The sequence below is a fragment of the Triticum aestivum genome, chromosome 6D, assembly GCF_018294505.1.
Source record: "Triticum aestivum cultivar Chinese Spring chromosome 6D, IWGSC CS RefSeq v2.1, whole genome shotgun sequence".
NCBI lineage: Eukaryota > Viridiplantae > Streptophyta > Magnoliopsida > Poales > Poaceae > Triticum > Triticum aestivum.
In genome coordinates, this window is record NC_057811.1 from 48,374,347 (window position 1) to 48,398,923 (window position 24,577).

Below are 24,577 nucleotides of genomic sequence, written 5' to 3' on the forward strand. Positions count from 1 at the left end.
GGCATGTGTTTTTGTTGAGAAGTTGATATGTAGTCTTGAATTGTTCTGGGTGAACCCAGAATTTTTTTAATAATTTTGCTCATATGGGTAGAATTGAGGAGATATTTGTTTTTTCCCCATATTTTTCTGATTCTCAAGTTGATCTTTTTTCACTAGAAGGAAATGCTAAGAGTGGGTTCTATAATCTTCCATCCAAGGGCACAAATAGTTTAGAGGCATCTTAGGCATTGTTTTTGGCTAAATACCTTCCTTAAAAATCTTGCATGGATCAGTTATAGAAGTTCACAGCCTTGCTCAACTTAAAATAAGGACTTACCTATACCATGGAAGAGGTTTTTTATTAAAAAAAATACAAACACTTTGTTTTGCTAATGGTATTACAGATAATATGCTTTTTGATGGGGATCTGAAGGGATGCGGTGAAACGGGGGAGGGAAAGATGTTGGAAGTTTCTGGAAGGGCATAAGAAGCATGCCGGGAGGGATTGGATCGGGTTTCTTAGACTTACATGACACGGTTGGAATGGTGGGGAGATCCAAAGTTGAGTCGAATCCGAGTCATCTTGCACGTAAAGTCATTCTGGATTATTATTTTGAAAAAAATAATTAGATTTCTATTATTCCAAATCGAGTTTCAAAATACAACCATCTCAGATATGAGATTCTTTGCAAAAGCATCTCGGGTAAGTGTTTTTCGGACTAGGAGGATTTGCTATGAGTTTTCTTTATTGATGCAATAACATTATTCTCTTCAGAAACTAGGCCACTGGCCTGGCTTTTAGTACTAGAAAATCCAAATATTACAGCTTAACCATTGTCCCAAGAAACATACAATACGTGTCACACATTGACACATGCACTAGACATAATGGAACAACATTAGGCAGTGGCCAGAGCTAGCTGGCCAGCCGTATTATTTGGAGCCAAGTGAAATGAGCTCGCCTCTAGTTACGGGGTTGATTCACCGCTGCTGCTCCCTGATCCACCTCCAGAACCAGCGGCAAACCCACCGTTGCGGCCGCCACCGTCGCCACCCCCGCCCCCTCCGCTGCTCGCGTAGCTCGAACCATACGGTGCATAGTTCTCACCTACCCCTGACCCGCTTCCATCGCCGTAGCCGGAGCCGCTGCCATTGCCATCGCTCCCCCCAGCGCCACCACCGCCTCCTTGGCCATTCGCGTTGGTTGAAGACCCGCCGGCGTCCGTGGTACTCGAGTCTCCGTGGCCCGAGCCGGACGCGCCGCCAGCTCCGGAACCAGCCGCGGACTTGTCGCGGCCTCGCCAACGGCCACGGCCGCCACCGCCTCCGGAGCCATAGGCGTAGTTGTCCTGGTCGTACGCCTCGGCGGTGCCATCGCCGGACCCATAGCCGGAGGCCTGGCTGTTGCCGGTCCCGCCGCCTCCTCCTCCTCCACTGCCTTGGCCGTCGGCGGTGGCGGCGTGGTTCACTACCCTAATGGCGCTGGACAGCCCCACGCTTAGGAGGACGACGAGGGCAGCGGACAGGATCAGCTTGGTGGAAGCCATGGCGAGGCGATGCTAGATTGCCACTCCAGTGGAAGAAGCAAGCAAGCTTGATGAAGTGAGTGATGGTCGGAAGTGAGTAACGTGGTTATTTATAGCGCTTGGTTATAGTTTTAAATTAGCATGCATGTTGAGCGTGCGTGATTATTATTACCCACTGAAGATTATGGAAGATTTTGGTGAGTTGGGCCTCTTAATTACTGGGCTGATGCGTATCTTTTGCATCCAAATGCGATTAGTCTGACACTATCTTTCAGTGATTAGCCTTGTCAGGTGGAATTGAAGTCGCTGTATATACTAGTCTGGCGATGCGATCGCACTGTCGTCGGCCTCTCGATCGATCACTTGTAGTACGTCCCTCACTTGCACCTAATTAAGGTCAACCAGCGTTTCACTCGCAGAAACACGTGAAGATTAATTCGATCGTGAGCAAGGCAGCTTGGCAGCTGCATGCCCAAGTACTCAACAAAGGAGATGTGCAATCGAACCCGCAAAACATAGCCTCCATCGCGCCACCGATAAGAGTAAGAAGAGAACTAAAGTAAAATCAAAATCTCTAGTTAAGATCCAGTTCTCACCAGCCATGAACTTTGAGCCCCGGCCGGGGCTATTACCTGTGAGCTGAGGTCTGGTCTTGTTTGTACCACAAAGTTATTAGATTGGTCTACATTAGAAAAAGTTGATCAGATCTGGCTATAGTAAGAAAAAATAGGTATCACCTCATTTGTATAACAAGTTGGAATTCTCTCCTCAATTTTAGTTACACAGTTCCATTATTTTTTTGACTGGTAGTCGACGGAAACGTCTCCTCACTCTTAATGAACATCGCTGGAAATTTTGAAATAAAATCTAAGAAAATGCAAGCATCTATGCCAAATATAGGACTTGAACCCTGTTGGGTTGATTCCACCGCAAGGAACCTAACCATCTGACATACGCTCAGGCATCAATTTTAATAAATTTGTGTGCATCATAATGATGCAGAGGTCCGGAGTTTCAACCTCCTTTCCAAAAAAAACTTCTTGCGGTATCTTGGTTGGGCGCATCACAGTCGTTGAGAGACATTGATTGAGTTTGGTTTGGAACTGCTTAGAAAAGGACTAATATGGTATGTGAGGAACGGTAGAAATATTCAGATTCAAAGAGATAACTGGATCCCTAGAATAGAAGAGAGGGGCTGAGTGCACCCACGTTCCAAAGAAGATCAAGACTTCGATGTGTTAATCAGCTTATTGTTCAGGGACTAATAGATGGAATACCGAGCTAATTAAACAGATTATTCATCCCTTCGATGCCGAAGAAATATGCAACATAAGAGCACCCGAGGTGGAAGCTGAGGATTGCCGTGTTTGGCATTTTGAGAAAACTGGTGTATTCTCAGTTTAAAGTGCATACAAGCTGGTTGAATCATACTGGACGAGTTACGACCACTTCTTCAACACGTGATGCTGATGATCGTAGTCTTTGGGGTGCTATTTTGGAAAGCCCCTGTTCCAGTGAAAAGAGGAATTTATTTCTGAGCTCATGTACCGAAGAGATGAGATGTAAAATTCTACGTATTAACTTTATTGAGGGCTTGGCACTCGGGAAATAACTGCATCCATGGAAACAAGGAGCCAATTTCGGATCCGTGAGACCGTGACCTTCCTGATCCGTATGCTGATGAGACAAGGGGATTGTCCGGGGCGCTGAGTTTGTGAGAGCAAAAGACCCCGCGACTGTTGAGGTAGAGCCTGTACAGATGCCTCTGAGACCGGTGGGGTGAGCACTTGGGTGGCTCCTGCAGAGAGGACGGCGAAGATCAATACTGGCCAGAGCTCGACGGGAGCTGTCGCTCGTGATCAGAAAGGCATTGTCTTCATCTCGGTCCGTCACCAAACGGGCACTTGCAAGTTGCAACAACGCTGATGAAGCAGAGGTGAGTGGGGTTCTGATTGGCTTATCGACCCTCCTGAAGGTGTACAAGGGTCCTGTAATCCTGGAGGTGGACAGCACTTCTATTGCCAGAGAACTGAATGAGCCAGCGACAAGCAGATGAGTTTGTTTTCCTTTCGTCAGAGACATCAAAGAGGTTGCTTGCTTGCTTCGCTTCCCATCAGGTTTGTTCTGTGGGCAGAAATCAAAATCAAATGTCACATGAGCTGGCTGCCCACGCCAGCATAAACCGCCATCAAGAATTCATCGCCAGCGGGCTCAGTTCTGTAATGCTCTCTGAATGTAGTTCTATCTGATGAGTTTGTCACTCTACCTCAAAACAACAAAAAAGGAAAACTGAATCTGACGCAGCATGGGACATAGGCAAAAGATACCGAAAAGAGGCGTGCGCCCGTGACTGACAGGTGAGCTCGCCTCAATGCTGCTTGCTTGGAAGGCATCGGGCAAACGAACCACAAGAGTAAACTGACAGGGCGAACACTGGGTCCTCAATACATAACTTAGATGATACTAGTACTTACTACTGTAGAAGGGAGGTTAGCAAATGAAGCGATTCGTTTCTACAAGTCACATACTTCACAACTGCCCAGTACAGAGGGGCAATTTCTGAGCAGAGCACATCATACAAAATGGAAGAACCTACAGCACACAACCCATTTCTGCAACTTAGCCAACCGGAATGCAATCCTAGATACCTGCGGAGCAACACATTAATTTCATCAGTCGACCCAATTTCTACACTTTATTCACGGAAAAGCCGTTAAATTTATGTATAAGGATGACTCAAAAGGTAAACATTAACTTCACTACCTTGTGGAAAATTGTGCCAAAAGTTCAAAAACTGAATCGTCTAGGCGATTATTGGACAAAACCAACATTAGAAACAGAGAGCAGCTTATGAGAACGGTTTATTTTACTTTTTTACTGCTGCACCTTTGACTCTTATTGTTGTCGTACTCTCAAGTATGTGGCTACATCTGGTATTCTGGTCTTAGTAAAGGCTAAAAGATAGTGACTCAGATAACTCCATCAGAGGGAGATATTGGACATCCTAGCTTATCAAAAAGTACCTTATTATCATGGGCATATAAGGGGCTCGCCGAACCATCTGGTTGCTAGCTCATAGACATACTTGTTAGAAATGAACGAGCTAGCTAGTCAGTAACAGATTGAATTTGATTAAACTCGTGCAGTACAAGAGGCATGCAGCATCTTATTAAAAGACACACTTCCTTTCGACCAAAATAAATGTCAATGTTTATTAAATTCTGTTTATTAAACTATTTTTACATATTTTTGAATTAGCGGGTTGTGGGCCAGTTGAGTGACTCCCATTCCCATACTCTCTTGATCTAGCTCGTAATTTCTTGGGAAGGTTACCTAACGCCCCTCGGGCTTGATCGGTGTAATTCCGAAACCGGATTGGCCGATTCGGAGTGGGAGTAGTGACGGCGCCGTCGAAGCCAAGCGCACAGACTCGGCAAGTTATTTCGGCCATGGAGCAGTTCGAGGAGAGGGTCATGAAGGAGCTCCAGAATCTGAAGCTGGTCCGTGAGAAGTTCAAGAGGATGGACGAGGTCGCCAAGCGCCTAGATGGCATTGATCAGCGCTTGAGGGTCAGGCGGGTCAGACCAACAAGATACAGACCAATGTAAACCTCACAATGTCCTCCATCAGGGATGTGCGTCAGGAGCAGGTTACAGCAGTTAGGACACAGAAGGCACCACCGCAGCCGACCTCCCTGGCATCGGTAGGAGATCGATTGCTTCCCTCCCTACCTCCCCGCCCACCGCCGCCACTGCAGATCCCGCAGATGCCACCGCTGACAGGATAGAACACGTCTGAACAACAACCTGATTGCGGGCGGCTGCCTGACAAATAACATGATTGTCGCCTGTGGATGCCAAAGATGGAGTTTCCCAGATTTGATGGAACTGATGTTTGGATAGGTTCGACGCATTCTTCCTCCTTTGCGACATTCCTGAGGGGTTCAAAGTTACTTCAGCTACTCTGCATCTGTGGGGTGACGCAACAAACTGGTATCACACGTACAAGAGTATGGTGGGATGGCTGGACTGGGAACAATTTCTGTGTTGTGCTTCAGGAATTTGACTTCAATACTCACCATGACAAGATGTGCTGTTGCTGGTGAAACATGAGGGTACGGTGGAGAAGTACAACCGAGCATTCAGCTCAGCCAATTGGCGTACCAAATCCATCTGTATGAGCCGGCTGTGAGTGATACTTATCTGGTTACCTGATTCATTTTGGGACTGAAGGATGAGTTAAAGGGCGCTGTTAATATTCAGTTTCCGGCTACTGTAGCAGCGACAGCAGCCTATGCAACAGTTCAGGAAGAAACTCTCAATAGAGCCAAGACCAACTGAGCAGCATTCCCTACAGTTGGGCGGCAGGACAATCGTCAGACTGCGCCATCAGGGGAGCTATGGCATGCGAGACAACTGAAGTACAGTCACACTAATGGTCTGTGCTTCAGTTGTGGCGAAAAATACAGTCCTGGCCATGTCTCTGCTAAAGCGGTACCAGCTCAAGTTCAGGCGATGGAAACAGTGGAAAGTGCAGATGTGCTCATCTCAGACATTGTGCTTGATGTCATTCCAATTGAAAAGGCAGTCCCATTATTTTCTCCAGGCCTGCTTTGGCTAAATCGACGGTGGCTGGAAGAAGAGTCACTAATGTCAGTCAATGCGCTGTCAGGTGCTGATCATCCAAAAACTATTCGCCTGCATGCTATGATTGGCAATCAAGTTGTCCTGGTTCTTCTAGACCCTGGAAGTTCTCATAGTTTTTTGTTTTACTCTGGAAGTCCTCTAGCCTACCCCAACTTGTTTGGGACTTGAGGCTTTGTTGTTGTTGTTGTGCTTCGCTTGATCGCATCAACACTGTACCTGCTTCAGTGGATGTTCCTCTCACTGTTAAAGTTTCAAACGGTGACAAAATGCTCTGTCAATCTGAATGCCTGACCTATGTTGGTGGATTCAGGGCCAACCTTCCAGTACAGTTTAAAGTTTTAGAGCTAGGGGGATATGATCTAATAATATCCCCTTTCTTTCTTCCTCTCGAAGAAAGGAAAGGCGATCCGCCTAGCCGCCAGGAGAGTCTCCACCGCGACCGTCCTCCGGTGGTGAGGGGGTCGTCGAATCCACGTGTGCGGATCGTTTTTAGGCCCTGGTTGCTTAGGTTTTTAGGTTGTTCATCGTCTTAGCTTCAGCGACAGCCATGGTGGCGCTGAATAAAGTATCTTCAGATCCTTGCGGACGAGGCAATCGGTCCTCTGGTTGGGGATGGATTTGGAAGCCAGTCTACTCAAGCAAGGATAACGTGGTGGCGGCAGCAGCGGCATCCTCGTGGAGGACTTGTGCCTTCGGGCTCTGCCGTTGCGACAGTGTGTGCTCCAGCGCCGGCGGGGAGCTTGGGAGATAGTCCAGGAGCAGATGCAGATTGTGGTCTGCATCGACTGCATCTGGAAGATGGTGGATCGTGTGCTGGGTTCATGATTCGTGGATGGCAAATATGGTTTCCTCCTGAGACGTCTTAGTCGTGCGGGGGTGCTAGATCTCGAGTCTGATGGCGTGTCCGAGGTGTTGCCCCGGTCTGATTTGTTCAACGGTAATGATTTCGCCTTTGGTGAGCCACCTTGGAGGTCCTCAAAGTTGCATGTTAGCGATGGAGCCGCATCAAGCTCGGGTGAGAAGGTGATCCGTCATTTTTTTTCCTTTGGTGGCTGCTGTGGTGGTGCCACAGGCAGGTGACAGGTGTAGGTGTCAAGCTCAGAGGATTCTTCGGTCTTGATTGTAATTTTCCTTCTTGACTGGTGTTCCTTTGTGCAAAAGGTTAGTGTTTTGGTGTCTTTTCAGTTTTGCTAGGTCGGTGTGTACGTGGCTTGTATTATGGGACGGAGGGAGTAAATGAGACACGTATTACCATGCAATAAAAGGGGGATTATGATTTAATATTGGGTATGGGTTGGCTAGAACAGTGGGGAACAATGACTTGCCATTGAAAACAAAAAATGGATTCAATTTCAGTACAAAGGAAAAATGGTGACTTTGCAAAATACTGAAATCTCTGCACTAAAAGAGCTGATTGCTGATCAGGTAATCAAATGGCACAAGGTCAATGAAATTTGGGCTAGTGCAGTAGTGTTGCCCATAGAACCTGACTACACTGACCCTGTGCCTTCTGAAATAGAGTAGCTTCTGACTAAATTTTCAGATATCTTTCAGGAATCCCAAACTCTACCTCCTAGCAGACGATTTGATCATGCTACACACCTGATACAGGTACTCTCCTTTACAGAAGGATAAGATTGAGAAGCAAGTCAAAAAGTGATGACTACATGGAAATTCTGTATAGACTACATGAGGTTGACTTCCATCACAGTGCAAATTCTACATGCCCATAGTAGATGAATTGTTGGATGAGTTGGTTGGTATAACATACTTATCCAAGCTGGATTTGATTTGAGAGCTGGGTACCATCAGACAAGGATGGTGGAAGCAAATGAGCATAAAACTGCTTTTAAGATCCACCATGGACAGTTCCAATTTAAGGTCATGCCTTTTGGCCTCACTAATGCACCATCTACCCTTCAGTGCCTGCCTGATGAACTCCGTTTTTGCTCAACACCCTACTCTGCCTTTTTTCTAAAAAAATAGAGGCAAAAGATTTGCCTCATCTATTAATTAATCAGAAGAGAGTTGCCCAGTTAATTAATGGAAAACCGGGCAAAAACCATCACAAACCGCTGAGCGGCACTCACACAACACCCCACGCACACCTCACATAGAGGGCCTCATCAACATCGCACACCCGCATCATCGATCACTTCTCCCCACATGGTGTCATCGCCCTCCCTAATCTCCGAGCAACCAACTCCGCCGAAGATGAACATCGACTCAACCCTCGCCGTTTAGGCGCTGCGAAAACACAAGAAAGCCCGTGCCAAACTCAACCTCACGCGCCGAGGGCAACGCAACTCCGACTCTGAAGGATAGCTCAGAAGGAGAACTATGCAAAGATGGCGCTGCGGAAGACCACCGAACAAACCACCTGCTGCCTGTCGTCATCACCATTGGGGCCCCGCCGTTGAGCTCCGACTTCACCGCAACAAAACAACGTGAGGTAATTCCACAAACATGTCAGAGAAGAGGCAAACTATCGCAACCATTGTCGCGTCTCTAATGTCACACATTCCCATCATCATTGCCACAGAAGCCTCGACGCCAACACCGCCATCATCCATCGGTCTCGCTTGCCGATGCATAGCTCCAAACACGAAGACACCGAGAGGGGATACGATGCCAAAGCACCATCATCGTCCAATCACACAGATCTAGGGTCAATTGTGTTTTGTGCACTAACCCATACTATGTGTTTGTCTAGGTCTGTGGGTTAGGCGATTCTCATCAGCTTGCATCAAGAGGAATATTCCAAGTGTCCATGAGAGGATGACATCAAGTATTGATGATCATGGTTGACAAAGGCACAAGAGAGGCATCCCGAAGGATTACATGCTTGAAGCTTGCAAACGATCACGTGATGGACGTGTGAAGATAGTCTACAAGAAGAGGCTTCCCATGGTATATGGGGAGCTATTTGAAGTCTTCACCAAGTATCGTGGTCAAGATTGTCTTTCCAACTTGAGCCAAACGTAACGTCAACACCAAGCTCAAGTGGAATGCTCTAGTCAAAGGTATTAATTCCTTTGATTTTAGTTGTGTGGATCAATGACCATGGTAGAAAGATATACACTCAAAAGTGGATTTTCGGAAGCTATCTAGTGTAGCTCTTTTATGTTCTTGAGTTATAGGGATCCCGAACTATTAAGAGGGGATTAAAGGTTCGAGATGGATTTGCTCAAGTCAAAATTTTGTTTACAGTATTCCACTTAAATAATTCACACAAAGTCCAAAGCCATATAAGAATACCTAGTTCGTACTTCTACTTTTAGTCGAACTCAGTTAGTAGCCGGATGATCTGGGTTCCTTCCCGGATGTCCGGGCTATGGCTGAATGATCTGAGTTGCTACCCGGACGTTCGGGTATGGCACCTAAAATCAACAAAAGGTTGTGCCTCATAGCACTATGATCTAGGTTTCTTCCCAGATGTCCGGGCCATGGTCGAATGATCTGGTTTGCTACCCGGACAATCTGGGCACTTATAGAAAAATGTCCCAAATGGCTAGTTTTTCCTCTAGCCTATATATACCCCTTCACCACTTTGTGAAGGGGCTGAGAAACACAAATATCTGACCTAGGAACTTAGAAAAGTTCCCTCTTCTTTCTCCTACACCAAATCTTAGATCCCGGAGAGATTTGTGGGAGTTCTTAGAGAGATTTCACCCATTGATAGATCCACTCCTCTCTCTTTTGACCAAAGCAATTTGTGATTTAAGCAAGTCTTGAGCATTTTGAAGGAAATATGCCCTAGAGGCAATAATAAAGTTGTTATTTATATTTCCTTATATCATGATAAATGTTTATTATTCATGCTAGAATTGTATTAACCGGAAACTTGATACATGTGCGAATACATAGACAAAACAAAGTGTCCCTAGTATGCCTCTACTTGACTAGCTCGTTAATCAAAGATGGTTAAGTTTCCTAGCCATAGACATGTGTTGTCATTTGATGAACGGGATCACATCATTAGAGAATGATGTGATGGACAAGACCCATCCGTTAGCTTAGCATAATGATCATTTAGTTTTATTGCTATTGCTTTCTTCATGACTTATACATGTTCCTCTGACTATGAGATTATGCAACTCCCGAATATCGGAGGAACACCTTGTGTGCTATCAAAGGTCACAACGTAATTGGGTGATTATAAAGATGCTCTACAGGTGTCTCCGATGGTGTTTGTTGAGTTGGCATAGATCGAGATTAGGATTTGTCACTCCGAGTTTCGGAGAGGTATCTCTGGGCCCTCTCGGCAATGCACATCACTATAAGCCTTGCAAGGAATGTGACTAATGAGTTAGTTACGGGATGATGCATTACGAAACGAGTAAAGAGACTTGCCGGTAACGAGATTGAACTAGGTATGAAGATACCGACGATCGAATCTCGGGCAAGTAACATACCGATGACAAAGGGAACAATGTATGTTGTTATGCGGTTTGACCGATAAAGAACTTCGTAGAATATGTAGGAGCCAATATGAGCATCCAGGTTCCGCTATTGGTTATTGACCGGAGATGTGTCCCGGTCATGTCTGCATAGTTCTCGAACCCGTAGGGTCCGCACGCTTAACGTTGGATGACGATTTGTATTATGAGTTATGTGATTTGATGACCGAAGATTGTTCGGAGTCCCGGATGAGATCACGAACATGACGAGGAGTCTCGAAATGGTCGAGACATAAAGATTGATATATTGGACGATGTTATTCGGACACCGGATGAGTTCCAAGAGGTACCGGATAATTATCGGAGTGCCGGAGGGTTATCGGAACCCCCCGGGGGAACTAATGGGCCTTGATGGGCCTTAGTAGGGAGAGAGGAAGGGCCACAAGGGGCTGGCCGCCCCGCCCCGGGGTCCGAATTGGACTAGGGGAAGGGGGCGGCGCCCCCATTTCCTTCCCTTTTCCCTCTCCCTTCCTTCTTCCCCCTTTCCTCCAGGTGGAATCCTAGTAGGACTCCCTCCTCCTGGCGCGCCCTACAGGGCCGGCCAGCCTCCCCCTCCTCTCCTTTATATACGGGGGCGGGGGGGGCACCCTAGAACACACAAGTTTCTCTTAACCGTGTGCGGTGCCCCCTCCACAGTTACACACCTCAGTCATATCGTCGTAGTGCTTAGGCGAAGCCCTGCACCGGTAACTTCATCATCACCGTCACCACGCCATCGTGCTGACAGAACTCTTCCTCGTCCTCAACACATTTCCACCTTGTTACTGCACACTCTCCCGTCTCGTTGCTATGCATCTCCTAGATAGATCCTGCGTGATCGTAGAATTTTTTTTGAAATACTGCATTCCCCAACACATTTCCACCTTGTTACTTTTCGAGGTTGGAGACTCCTAGGCGGTAGGAGTGCTCCCGTGATGAATCAACTTGATTCCCCCACCCCACCCCCCGCCCCTTGAAAAGTTTGTAAAGGTTTGAAGGCCACCTCAAGGTCTACCACTAGTGGTTGAGAATCGTCTTTGTGGTGATATCTCAAGAAGAATAGGGTGAGCCTTCATGGTAACACCCATCCCTCCAACGATGACTACCTTGCCTCCAAGGAAGTGAACATCGGGGTACATCCTCGTCTCCATGACTTCGGTTATCCATAACCCTAGCTCCTTACCTGTGGTTTACTTTGGTCACTTGACCGTGCATTCACTATATCTTCTTGTCCTCATATCATGTTGGCTATTCCCTTGTAGAGATTAATTAGGCATACACTTTATATTCCCCAATTCATACTTGCTACTATTGATATATCTTGTGATCGGTGTTTCTGGAGGTCTTTGCGGCGTTCATTTTGGTGTTCTGCATGTCTGTGTTGCCTCTGCGTAGGCTGTAGCGTGGTCTGAACTTGAGTTTGGTTGGTGCGTGTTGACGGTGCTTCAGGGTTTTTGCCTCGTAGTGGGTGTTTCGATTGCGAGCGTTCACAGCGGGTTTCACTGAAGTGCCTGAACTCGCTTTTTCCCTTTCCCTTGTCGTGTGAACTCGGATTTGGCTGTATTTCCGTTATATCTTTAATGGAAAGGGGATTAGCCCGGTTCAAAAAAAAATCTTGAAATCGGTGTGAATTGCTAACGTGTGTCATACACTTCCATATCTTGTGATATTGCTCAAGCAATTTTGTGTAATTTGTGCTTGTTAGTATCCTTGTTGTGCTCACTTATTTAGATTAAGTCGTTGGTGCACTTAGTTGAGCCTAGTATATTTAGGATTTGTGCTTGAAAAGTATCCTCTTAGTTTATTTCCGCATTAGGATAAAGCCAAATCTGTAGAAAGCTTTTAAAACGCCTATTCACCCCCCCCCCTCCCGCCTGACGGCAGCGCCCTCCCGCACGCACCGCACAACCTGCCAGGCGATGAGCTCCACCACACCTCACGCACCCGACCATGCCCCGCAAGCATCACTCCCACCACGAGCCAGAGTAGCCACGCTGCAGCCATCCTCCGGTGTGGGCTTTGCCCGTCGGGATCCTCCGGCAACGGCGAGTTAAAGAGGAAGGCAGTGGGGGGAGGCCTGTTGGCAGCTAGGATATTGTCGCCAGTGTTGCACCTGGAGCAACCCGGGGGCCTTTTTTGCAATGTGTTTATGATGCAGTCTATGCCTTTGGCCATTCAAGAAGTATGTACTTGTGTTCATGGATGACATCCTAGTCTATAGCAATGATTTGGCTAGATACCCGCAACACCTTACCGTAATGTTCCAAATTTTGAGGGAATCGGCTGTTTGCAAAAATATCCAAATGTTCTTTCTCTCGACCTCAGTTAGTATATTTGGGACATAAAAACTCAACTCAAGGGGTAGCTACAGACCCAGCCAAAACTTAGACCATGTTACAGTGGCCTAACCCTACAAATATCACTAAACTAAGAGGGTTCTTGGGGCTCACAGGGTACTACAGGAAATTTATCAAAGGACATGGAATTCTGGCTAGACCTCTAACTGCATTATTATAAAACAAATCTTTTCAATGGAACCCAGAAGCTCAGGTGGCCTTTGATAGTTTGAAGCAAGCTATGATCACCACCCCTATCCTAGTGTTAGCTAACTTTAATCAACCCTTTTGCATTGAGACTGATGCATGTGCTACAGGGATTGAAGTTGTCCTTATGTAACATGACCACCCTATGGCATTTTATAGCAAGGCCCTCGAGGTCAGTAATTAGAGATTGTCCAAAAGGAATTTCTTGCTATTATCATGTTGTGAGAGATGGAGGTCATATTTGTGTAGCGGACCATTTGTTATTAAAATAGACCGTAAACGCTTGTGCCATTTGGGAGATCGGGTTTTATAAACTAATTTGCAAAGAAAAGGCTATGACAAAAATGGTGGGACTCGAATTTCAATTTCACACCACCGTCCTCACCAAATGAGCAGGTGAGGAGGTGTCACCAACTACAGACAACAACGATGAAAGGTCTCACCTTGTCCAGCCTCCAACCATGAATGGCTGAGGCAGCTAGACTCCAAGCGTCAAGGCTGCGTCACAGCCATTGCGAGGTGCCTCCAAAGAAGACCACATCTCCAAGGCTACCTCAGCCAACGTACCTTCCAACCATGTACCTAGGAGAATCGGCAAGCCGATGGCAGGACCCGGACGGAACTAGCGAAGCCATCGTCTTGGACATGCTGGCGCACATTGCGCCCTAAACGCCCACACCCTATGTTGGAGCCCACATCACAGCAACGCATCGGGGACTCCAAGTGCAAACCCAAACAGCGCCTTCAAGAAGGGGATGGCGTTGAGACGCCGCCGCTGCCTTGTCCAGCGAACTAGACCAAGGGTTTCCCCCGGTGCTCGAGGAGGGGGGCCAGTCAAGGCCTTGAGAGCATCTCCATTGAGGTAACGACACCCTCAGGTGTCGCCGTTGTCAGCGCAGGCAGTCAGTGCGCAGGGATCTCGCCCCGGCCCAAGACCACGGACCCCCAAAGACCACTGAAGCAAGGGCAGACAAGAGACGGGGGGGAGTAGATCACCGGAGAGGACCACTAGCACAAAAACCATTATGGTTTCATCAGATCTAGAACAATACAGGATTGTATTGGGTGGACCCTTGAGTATTTGCACCAGTAGAAACCCATTGTGATCCTTAAATTGGATTTTGAAAAGGTATTTGACACAATTAAGTATGAAGCAATTTTGCTAATTTTGAAGCACAAGGGTTTTCCACCTACGTGGATTTCCTGGGTGCAACAGTTGCTATCCTCTGGGTCTTCAGCAGTTCTCCTAAATGGGGTGTCTGGCAAGGCTTTCTACTATAAGAAAGGTGTCAAATAGGGTGACCCTTTGTCACCTCTCCTTTTTGTTCTGGCAGCTGATTTGTTGCAATCAATTGTCAATAATATGTTGCAGTTGGGGCAGTTAGAGCTTCCTATTCCCTGTCATGATAAGGATCACCATATTATACAGCAAGCTGATGACACTCTTATTATACCTGCTGATGAGACACAGTTGATGGCCTTGAAGAAAATGCTGGACTTGTTCTCCATCTCTACAGGCCTCAACATCAACTATCATAAATCTTCCCTGATCCCCATTAAAGTTGATCACCAGGAGACTAAGAGACTGGCTGAAGCTTTTGGTTGCCAGGTGGGCACTCTGCCATTCACTAATTTGGGGCTGTCAGTGGGAACAACCAGACCTAAGATATCTGATCTGATGCCTGTAGTTGATTGCACGGAGAGAAGATTGTCTACCAGCTCTATGTGTTTGGCTCTAAGTGGAAGGCCTACAGTTTCTAAACTCCGATTTATCCTCCATGCCACTGTTCTTTCTGTGCAGTCTAAACATACCACCTGGGATTATGAAGCAATTGGAAAGAATTCAGAGACAGTGCTTATGGAGAAAATATGGACAAGTTTCCGACCAAATCTATATTACTCTTTGGTCCATAAGACGATGCGATCCTTTCCACTTCTAAACTGAGTTTGGAAGAGTTGTTGTACTTTGCAGATTAAGGTGATTGCATGGATGGTTATAATGGACAGAGTGAACACCAAAGACATGCTTCAGCGAAGGCATTGGAATATTTCAGATGGAGTAGAGTGTCTGCTCTGTCATGCACAACTTAGAGAGACCAGAAATTATTTGTTTTTTTGAGTGTCTGTTTAGCACAAGGGTCTAGAATTACTTGCAAGCAGACTGGACATATAATGGAAGTATCTCACAGGTGGCAATGCATGCAAGGAGGGAGTTTCATCAGCCCTTTTTTGTTGAGGTTGTTTTTCTTGCCTGCTGGAATATTTGGCTGGTCAGAAATGCCAGAGTCTTTAGACACCAGAGGCCAACATTCTACAAATGGAAGAGAGGATTTGTGTATGATATATCCTTGCTGGCTCACAGGATAAAACCCAGATTCAAGGATGATCTCCTCAAGTGGATCTCTTTCTTGCCTCCTTGGGATTTTTTTGTAAGTTCTTTTGTACATCCTCCCCCCCCCCACTCTATTGTAAATATTGTACTTGATGTGTTCTTGCAATAAATAAATCAGGCTGTGGGGGTTTTCCCCTACAGTGCATAGTCAAAAAAAACGAACCAAAGACATGTAGCAACTGGTAGTAAAAAAATCAAATGCAGAAAGAGAGTGCATTTGACTATGCTATCACTTAACATGTACACAAAAGGGGGGGAAGGCCCTAAGTCATTAGTCATCTGAGGAGCTATAGAAACTGCACTAACAGAAGGAACCAGGAGAGTATTAAGGAGAAGGGGAGAAGGTAAATGAAAGCAAAGCAGCTAGATGGACGGCGAAGGTAAGCGAAAGAGCACATTCAGTAGAACATCAGCAAATAACAGGGAAGGCAGGAGGGGTGAAGTTATGGGAAAGAGAATGGAGAGCTGCTCACGAAGGCATGAGGGGATGAGAAAGCAGGGCCTGGAGAAAAGATCGAAGATGCAGCCTGGCATGACGTGTATAGGAGGTGACCAGGCAGGAAACAGCTAAGCAAAGAATTGTCGATAGAATCTTAGTCCTCGCTTATAATTTGATACTTGAGAAATGGCAATAAAAGGGGAAGCAATACATTAATTAAAGTATGAAACAGTCCAGATACCTCAGCATACATGCGGAAGATATGCTTACCTGCTCAATCAGTACAACATGACAGCATATCTAACCTGATAATCATCTTATGTATTCTGCAAAAGACCAGCCCCATCGTGTCCACCAATGTCTGTTTCTGCAAGCATAAGAAGTAATCAAGTCAAACAACCAATGACATTCCAACAAAAAACCAAATAGATACGATGAGGCATCAACAAGAAATTTAGATAAACTCACAGTTATTGTTTGGGAAAAAAATTAGTTCTATACCAGATTAGGAATGGATAAACAAAACCACACCTACTGTCAAATTTGATGAATATTCCAAAAAAGTATAAGCTGATTACTATCTTAAAAATGAAGAAGATGGACAGTCGAGACTATTAGGCATTAGCTGGTCAGAAGAGACAAGTTATCTAGAATAATTAAGCTCATTCCACGCCATATTGGAATAAATAAAATATAGGCATACTGATAAATCCTAGCAACAAAAGGGAACAAGACTATCCAAAATTAGATTATTTTCAAGTAAATTTAGCCTCAAAAAAATTAAATCAATACTAAATAAACTAGCAATAAAAGTGATCAAGACCATTCAGATTTAGATCATCTTAAAATAAATTTAGCCCAAAAAAATAAATGATATCAGTTTATTTGCTTTCCCTGGTACAAATGGATTTGCTACTCGTGCTAGGAATCTCCTAAAAGTGATAAAGTGAAAAGTTATTCATCAATATGAGCTTAATTTAGTAGCAAGATAATAAATGTTGAATGAAGGAAATAGAATGAGCTTGAAGCTTCTAACTGTACAAATTGAGCTACCTATTTGACATTTTAGTTGGTTCAAGCAAGTGTCTCAAGTAACTCCGCCTATGTTGTCTCAACATAGCCGGTCCCAAGCCCGGGTAAAGGAGGAGGGTTGTGATAGGCTTGGCGAGCCAACGTAAAAACTCAGCCACTCTTATGGAGATGAAACCCAAAAGATTTTTCGTTGGGGCGTAACCCTCTCAGCGAAGCGCCACATCGGAACCCGGGTGTGGTGGAAAATGGGCAAGGGCCGGGCCGTCACCCCCCAAGTGGCGCGCCGTATCTTGATCCGGATACGGTGGCAAGTGAGCGAGGATCGGGTCGTCGCATCCTTAGTGGCGTGCTACATCGACGCCCGGATGTAGTGGAAAATGAGCAAGGGTCTTCGCATTTGACTCGACGAGTGCGAAGGGTAAGGAAGCTAGCCGAGCCTAGGAGGATTCGCTTAGGTAGCTGGAACGTAGGGTCTCTGACAGGGAAGCTTCGGGAGCTAGTTGATGCAGCGGTGAGGAGAGGTGTTGATATCCTTTGCGTCCAAGAAACCAAATGGAGAGGACAGAAGGCGAAGGAGGTGGAGGATACCGGCTTCAAGCTGTGGTACACGGGGACGGCTGCAAATAGAAATGGCGTAGGCATCTTGATCAACAAGAGCCTCAAGTATGGAGTGGTAGACGTCAAGAGACATGGGGACCGGATTATCCTGGTCAAGATGGTAGTTGAGGACTTGGTTCTCAATGTTATCAGCGCGTATGCCCCGCAAGTAGGCCACAATGAGAACACCAAGAGGGAGTTCTGGGAAGGCCTGGAAGACATGGTTAGGAGTGTACCGATTGGTGAGAAGCTCTTCATAGGAGGAGACCTCAATGGCCACGTGGGTACATCTAACACAGGTTTTGAAGGGGCGCATGGGGGCTTTGGCTATGGCATCAGGAATCAACAAGGAGAAGATGTCTTAAGCTTTGCTCTAGCCTACAACATGATTGTAGCTAACACCCTCTTTAGAAAGAGAGAATCACATCTGGTGACTTTTAGTAGTGGCCAACACTCTAGCCAGACTGATTTCATCCTCTCGAGAAGAAAAGATAGGCGTGCGTGCCTAGACTGTAAGGTGATACCTGGAGAGAGTGTTGTACCCCAGCATAAGCTGGTGGTTGCTGACTTCCGCTTTCAGATTCGTGTCCAGTGGGATAAGCATGCCAAAGTCGCTAGAACGAAGTGGTGGAAACTCAAGGGAGAGGTAGCTCAGGTGTTCAAGGAGAGGGTCATTAAGGAGGGCCCTTGGGAGGAAGGAGGGGATGCGGACAATGTGTGGATGAAGATGGCGACTTGCATTCGTAAGGTGGCCTCGGAGGAGTTTGGAGTGTCCAGGGGAAGGAGAAGCGAAGATAAGGATACCTGGTGGTGGAATGATGATGTCCAGAAGGCGATTAAAGAGAAGAAAGATTGCTTCGGACGCCTATACCTGGATAGGAGTGCAGACAACATAGAGAAGTACAAGATGGCGAAGAAGGCCGCAAAGCGAGCTGTTGGTGAAGCAAGGGGTCGGGCATATGAGGACCTCTACCAACGGTTAGGCACGAAGGAAGGTGAAAGGGACATCTATAAGATGGCCAAGATCCGAGAGAGGAAGACGAGGGATATTGGCCAAGTCAAATGCATCAAGGACGGAGCAGGCCAACTCTTGGTGAAGGACGAGGAGATTAAGCATAGATGGCGGGAGTACTTCGACAAGCTGTTCAATGGGGAGAATGAGAGTTCTACCATTGAACTGGACGACTCCTTTGATGAGACCAGCATGCGTTTTGTGCGGCGAATCCAGGAGTCTGAGGTGAAGGAGGCTTTAAAAAGGATGAAAGGAGGCAAGGCGATGGGCCCTGATTGTATCCCCATTGAGGTGTGGAAGGGTCTCGGGGACATAGCGATAGTATGGCTAACCAAGCTTTTCAACCTCATTTTTTGGGCAAACAAGATGCCAGAAGAATGGAGACGGAGTATATTAGTACCAATCTTCAAGAACAAGGGGGATGTTCAGAGTTGTACTAATTACCGTGGAATTAAGCTGATGAGCCATACAATGAAGCTATGGGAGAGAGTCATTGAGCACCGCTTAAGAAGAATGACAAGCGTGACCAAAAATCAGTTTGGTTTCATGCCTGGGAGGTCGACCATGGAAGCCATTTTCTTCGTACGACAACTTATGGAGAGATATAGGGAGCAAAAGAAGGACTTGCATATGGTGTTCATTGACTTGGAGAAGGCCTATGATAAGATACCGCGGAATGTCATGTGGTGGGCCTTGGAGAAACACAAAGTCCCAGCAAAGTACATTACCCTCATCAAGGACATGTACGATAATGTTGTGACAAGTGTTCGAACAAGTGATGTCGACACCGATGACTTCCCGATTAAGATAGGACTACATCAGGGGTCAGCTTTGAGCCCTTATCTTTTTGCATTGGTGATGGATGAGGTCACAAGGGATATACAAGGAGATATTCCATGGTGTATGCTCTTTGCGGATGATGTGGTGCTAGTTGACGATAGTCGAACGGGGGTAAATAGGAAGTTAAGAGTTATGGAGACAAACCTTGGAATCGAAAGGGTTTAGGCTTAGTAGAACTAAAATCGAGTACATGATGTGTGGTTTCAGCACTACTAGGTGTGAGGAGGAGGAGGTTGGCCTTGATGGCCAGGTGGTACCTCGGAAGGACACCTTTCGGTATTTGGGGTCAATGTTGCGGGAGGATGGGGGCATTGATGAAGATGTGAACCATCGAATCAAAGCCGGATGGATGAAGTGGCGCCAAGCTTCTGGCATTCTCTGTGACAAGAGAGTGCCACAAAAGCTAAAAGGCAAGTTCTACAGGACGGCGGTTCGACCCACAATGTTGTATGGCGCGGAGTGTTGGCCGACTAAAAGCTAGGCGACATGTTCAACAGTTAGGTGTGGCGGAGATGCGTATGTTGAGATGGATGTGTGGCCACACGAGGAAGGATCGAGTCCGGGATGATGATATACGGGATAGAGTTGGGGTAGCACCAATTGAGGAGAAGCTTGTCCAACATCGTCTGAGATGGTTTGGGCATATTCAGCGCAGGCCTCTAGAAGCTCCAGTGCATAGCGGACGGCTAAAGCGTGCGGAGAATGTCAAGAGAGGGCGGGGTAGACCGAATTTGACATGGGAGGAGTCCGTTAAGAGAGACCTGAAGGATTGGAGTATCACCAAAGAGCTAGCTATGGACAGGGGTGCGTGGAAGCTTGCTATCCATGTGCCAGAGCCATGAGTTGGTTGCGAGATCTAATGGGTTTCACCTCTAGCCTACCCCAACTTGTTTGGGACTAAAGGCTTTGTTGTTGTTGTTGTTGTTGTTGCAAGCAAGTGTCTCAAGTAGTTGGCTTCAACCTTACCATGTATCTTATCTCGAGAAAAAACTGTGCTGTAGCTATGCACTAAAACTACCATTGTACAGTATATGTTCATAGGCATAGAACATTGAAACATAGTTCAACTTTAAAGAAATCATTTGCCAATCTTGGTGTTCACTGTTTTATTGTATAAACATTCGTATAATTACTTAATAAAGACAGTTTGCTAGTTCTGACTTGAACCGCAAGAATTACAGAAATGAAGCTCACAGTAGACCAATTGCAGCCCACCGCCTGGCTACAGAGCATAAAATAAATCAGATACCACTAAAATGAATCATAATCATTACATACAAGAATCAGACCAGGAATATTAATGTAAAAGAGGTCATTAAGTAGCAAAACAAACATGTGATATGACACTACTTAAAGTTGCTAACTCAAAGGATGTGAGCGGAATTCCATCAACCAATTATTGAACATTAACTTGGTTTTGTTAAACCCAATATGTGAAGGCATGTTATTACCTGCAGTGTAGACGCTTTCGAATGGGTGACAATAAAAAATGAACTCAGCTTCAGAAAGTTGCTTGAACTGCAATGACCCAAGATGGATCATAAAGAAGACGCCACTTGTCCACAGAAACACCACATTATTGTCCTCGGCTTCAGAAAGTTGCTTGAACTGCAATGACCCAAGATGGATCATAAAGAAGACGCCACTTGTCCACAGAAACACCACATTATTGTCCTCAGCAAACCCCAGTATCATAAAAGGCCATTTGTCCACTAAATTCAAGGGAATTAGCTTGTCCAGTTCAATAGTTCTTCCTAGCACCCATGAAGCAGCACCATGACATTCAGTCCGCCTCTTCCATAATTGGATACTGTGGTCTGTGTGCAGCAGAAAGAGGAAACCAAGACCACCATCCTCTGCCCGCATCGCACAGATATCAAAAGTGCCCTTGGTAAACAAATCCACCGGTATCCGTATCATAGTTAGGCTCTGCCTCTTCAAATCAAACTCCAGAAATCCAATCATATTCCCAACAAGCAGCCAGTAAAGAGAATGCCCAACCAGCACAGCGGGCCTCTCTGTAAAGAACAGATTGCCCGCAGAAGCCTCGGATGGAAGAGGTGTCCAGATGATATCACTCCATTCTCCAGTCTCTGACGAGTAAACACAGGCGAGAGCTCGCCTGTGTTCTCTGTCTACCACTGCTAAGGCTACCTGGAAGTGGACGTCTCCCGAAGCCCGAAGCACCGCCGCAGTAATCAAGATGAAACCCTTATCGCTCGCAAACCCTGGGGGGACTGCAATGCGGTGCTGGTCGGTGGTGACAGGATCCCACACCAGGATCTGTTTCCAAAATGCGTGGTAAACGAGTACCAGGCCATGGCGGCATCCGAGAGGCACGAAGCGGCCGCCGCCGTCGAACTTCAAAGAGAAGCGCCCGGGCGGGACACGATTGTGGGGCTCCAGAGTAGGTACGAAGGAGATGTCGCGAAAGCCTTCATCAAAGAAACCGAGGAGGGGAGGGTTGCGGCGGTGGTGGATGCGGAAGCGGCGGGCGAAGCGAGGGTCGGAGACGAGGAGGCGCCAGCGCCTGCAGACGAGAGAGGCGCGGGGGAGGGAGGACGGCTGCGGGGGGAGGCGGAGGAGGATCTCGGAGAGCAGGTCGTCATCATCAAGGGGCGCCGCCGCCGGCGAGAGGGGGTGGCGGCGGCGGCGGCGGCTCATCTCGCCCTCCTCGCTGCGGATGCGGGATGTGGTGGAGTGGAAGCAGAGCAGGCAGCCCAAAGTGAACTGGATCGGCCCAAAGTTACACTGAAGTAATCACGGCCTGTACGATATGCGTGCGTACGTGTGGTGCTAATTAGTTTTTTTTTCTCGAATCTGGTGCTAATTAGTTAGTCCCTTTTTTTCCTTTTTCTTTATTCTTTTTAGGGGTAGTCTCTGTTAATGTTCGATTTTGCTGAATTATGGGGTTTCCAGCAGATAAATTTGTAAAATCAATTTATCTTTGAAAGACCTGTAAAATCAAAAAAAAATATGTCACCATTGGAAACATGTTTGAGTTTGCTTCCATACACCCCCTAAAAGTTTACGCGAATCTTGAAGTTACTTAAAAATTCTATCACCATATTAGCCTGCAAATCAAACATATTGGATAGAAATTTAGCTACAAAAGACTATATTATCCTTTTTGATTGAAAATTGATAACTTCTAATCTTCATCTTTAATTTGTATCAAAATATATAAACTTTTCCAGTGGGGGTGTGCCAAAGCAAAGTTCAACATGCTTTTGTGCAATAGAAACGGTATTGATGATGGATGGAAGTACCAATTATCTGTTCTCATGTATAGAACCATATAATTTGTCGGTGCAATGGAAATAAAGTACATTTCTTCACAAGAGAAAGAGGCAAAATAAGAAGCACATACACTAAAAAAAATTGTTGGATGTGACCACATTTTATGATCTTTTTTCAAGCAATCGGCAGGAGCGCTGCCTATTCATTAAGACAGAAGAGAGAACCAATTATTTACAAGAGGCGACATGTTTTTCAGGGGAACCTGTCAAAACCCTAGCTAAACAGAACAAAATGAACTCTGCGGACACCATGGCAAGGCCATGGCCATGCACTCCAAAAGCTAGCTCGTGCTTCTGAATATCCTTGGGGGGCAGATTCGCTACTTCGATGTAGGTTCGCCTCGTTTCATTGAAGATCTTTGGGTTCCTCTCTTTCCATGCATTCCAAATCACATAAAAGGAAGCGCCCGCTTAGCCATCGGCATCGGTCTTCGATGGCCCGGTCAGCATTGCATCCCACCAGCATCCTCTCTTTATGACCCTTTTTGCAACATAAACACCTAAAAGATGATGAATTGTGTTGAAGAGACTAATCATGGACGAGTTCCACGCCTTAGCAAGCTAGCTCCTCGTCAGTGCTATGGCAGACCGTGGTCGTGGGACATTGGACGACATTGGAATGTCATACCCATGTGCACGCGGGAAATAAAGAAGCATGACTTCAACCTAGTAGAGCAAAATGTCTGTAAAATAGATATTGTTGAAGTGTATGTGTGAATTGCCTAGCCGTTTTCATAGGTTATGTTGTTGCTTTGCCTACTGCCGTCATACTGGTGCTTGCGTTCTATTGCTGCTCTGCCTATTTCCACTGTTGGTCCTGCTGTTTCCAGCTAGGTCTGCTCACTTCAACATATACATCTATGGAAAATGATGAAGCACACACCAACTAAAGTTGAATGAAAGAAGCAATACTACGATGATTGAAGCACATTGATGTGATTGAAGCAAAAGCTATATCATAGATACATATGTGAGAAACGACGATTCGCGCGTGAATCCGTGGAGTGGATATATGAGTAATGACCCTGCCCATTCATGCCTATAAACAAAAAACACATGCAACAAAGGGGAACTTTTTCACATTGTGCGTTCACAGAGGTGATTTCAGACATTTCGGAAAGGGGATGACCCCGGCCTCTGCATCTTGAGATGCACACAACCATTTTATTAAACAAAGTAGCAATAAAGTACGAAGTTCAAAACAATCTCTCAATCAAAGCCGAATAAAAAAGGAGAAACTGCCACAACCGGCGAAAAATAGGGTAAGATGACTAGACACCTATCCAATTGTTGGACCGCCATTCAAACCGTTTGTATGTGTCTCATGCTACTATCTCCCGGCGGTTGCACCCATAGGCATAAGCTCCCTAACTTTCGCATGGCTGAGTAACAACCATGTACGAATCCGTACAGATGCCCAAAAGATGAGCTGCAAAATTGTTGTAATGGTTTGTTTGTTAAATATGACATCATACCAACAGTTTCATATAGCCCAAAGTAATGCACACATTATGTATCGAGGATGGCATCAAAAGAGACATTGTTGGCGTGTCACCGACTAAATTGCATCTATGGTGTGATGTGGAGGTCCCTATGTTACATACAATATTGATCCATCTATGGAGAATGTGCGATGTAGGGAGCCTTAATGAATTTTTCTGGTTTTGCCTTGTAACCAGTAGCTTCATGGATTTTCTTTATTTGATTTTATTTCGCATTAGCTTAACATAGTTCTAGAGGCTCAAGGTGGCGGTGTACGGGAATTAGGTTTAAGGACGGAGGAATTGGCAAATTGGGGTGCTTATTAGGTGGGTGTGGGTCTGTGTGTGTGGG

At 46.0% G+C, this 24,577-nt stretch overlaps 1 protein-coding gene across 1 annotated transcript; it reads right to left on the reverse strand.

The window, feature by feature from the left end:
• Positions 1 to 707: 707 nt before the first annotated feature.
• Positions 708 to 22,180, reverse strand: LOC123143448 (glycine-rich cell wall structural protein 2). The gene is made up of 3 exons (XM_044562378.1): positions 20,897 to 22,180; positions 16,270 to 16,331; positions 708 to 4,153 (listed from the first exon to the last, which is right to left on the reverse strand). The coding sequence occupies exon 3, from the start codon at positions 1,524 to 1,526 to the stop codon at positions 948 to 950; it is 579 nt and encodes a 192-aa protein (XP_044418313.1). The 5' UTR covers positions 1,527 to 4,153; positions 16,270 to 16,331; positions 20,897 to 22,180; the 3' UTR covers positions 708 to 947.
• Between the last annotated feature and the right edge of the window lie 2,397 nt (positions 22,181 to 24,577).

What these genes read in the sequence shown, in the direction of transcription:
- LOC123143448 (XM_044562378.1), bottom strand. Translation starts at nt 1,526, where the DNA reads ATGGCTTCCACCAAGCTGATCCTGTCCGCTGCCCTCGTCGTCCTCCTA.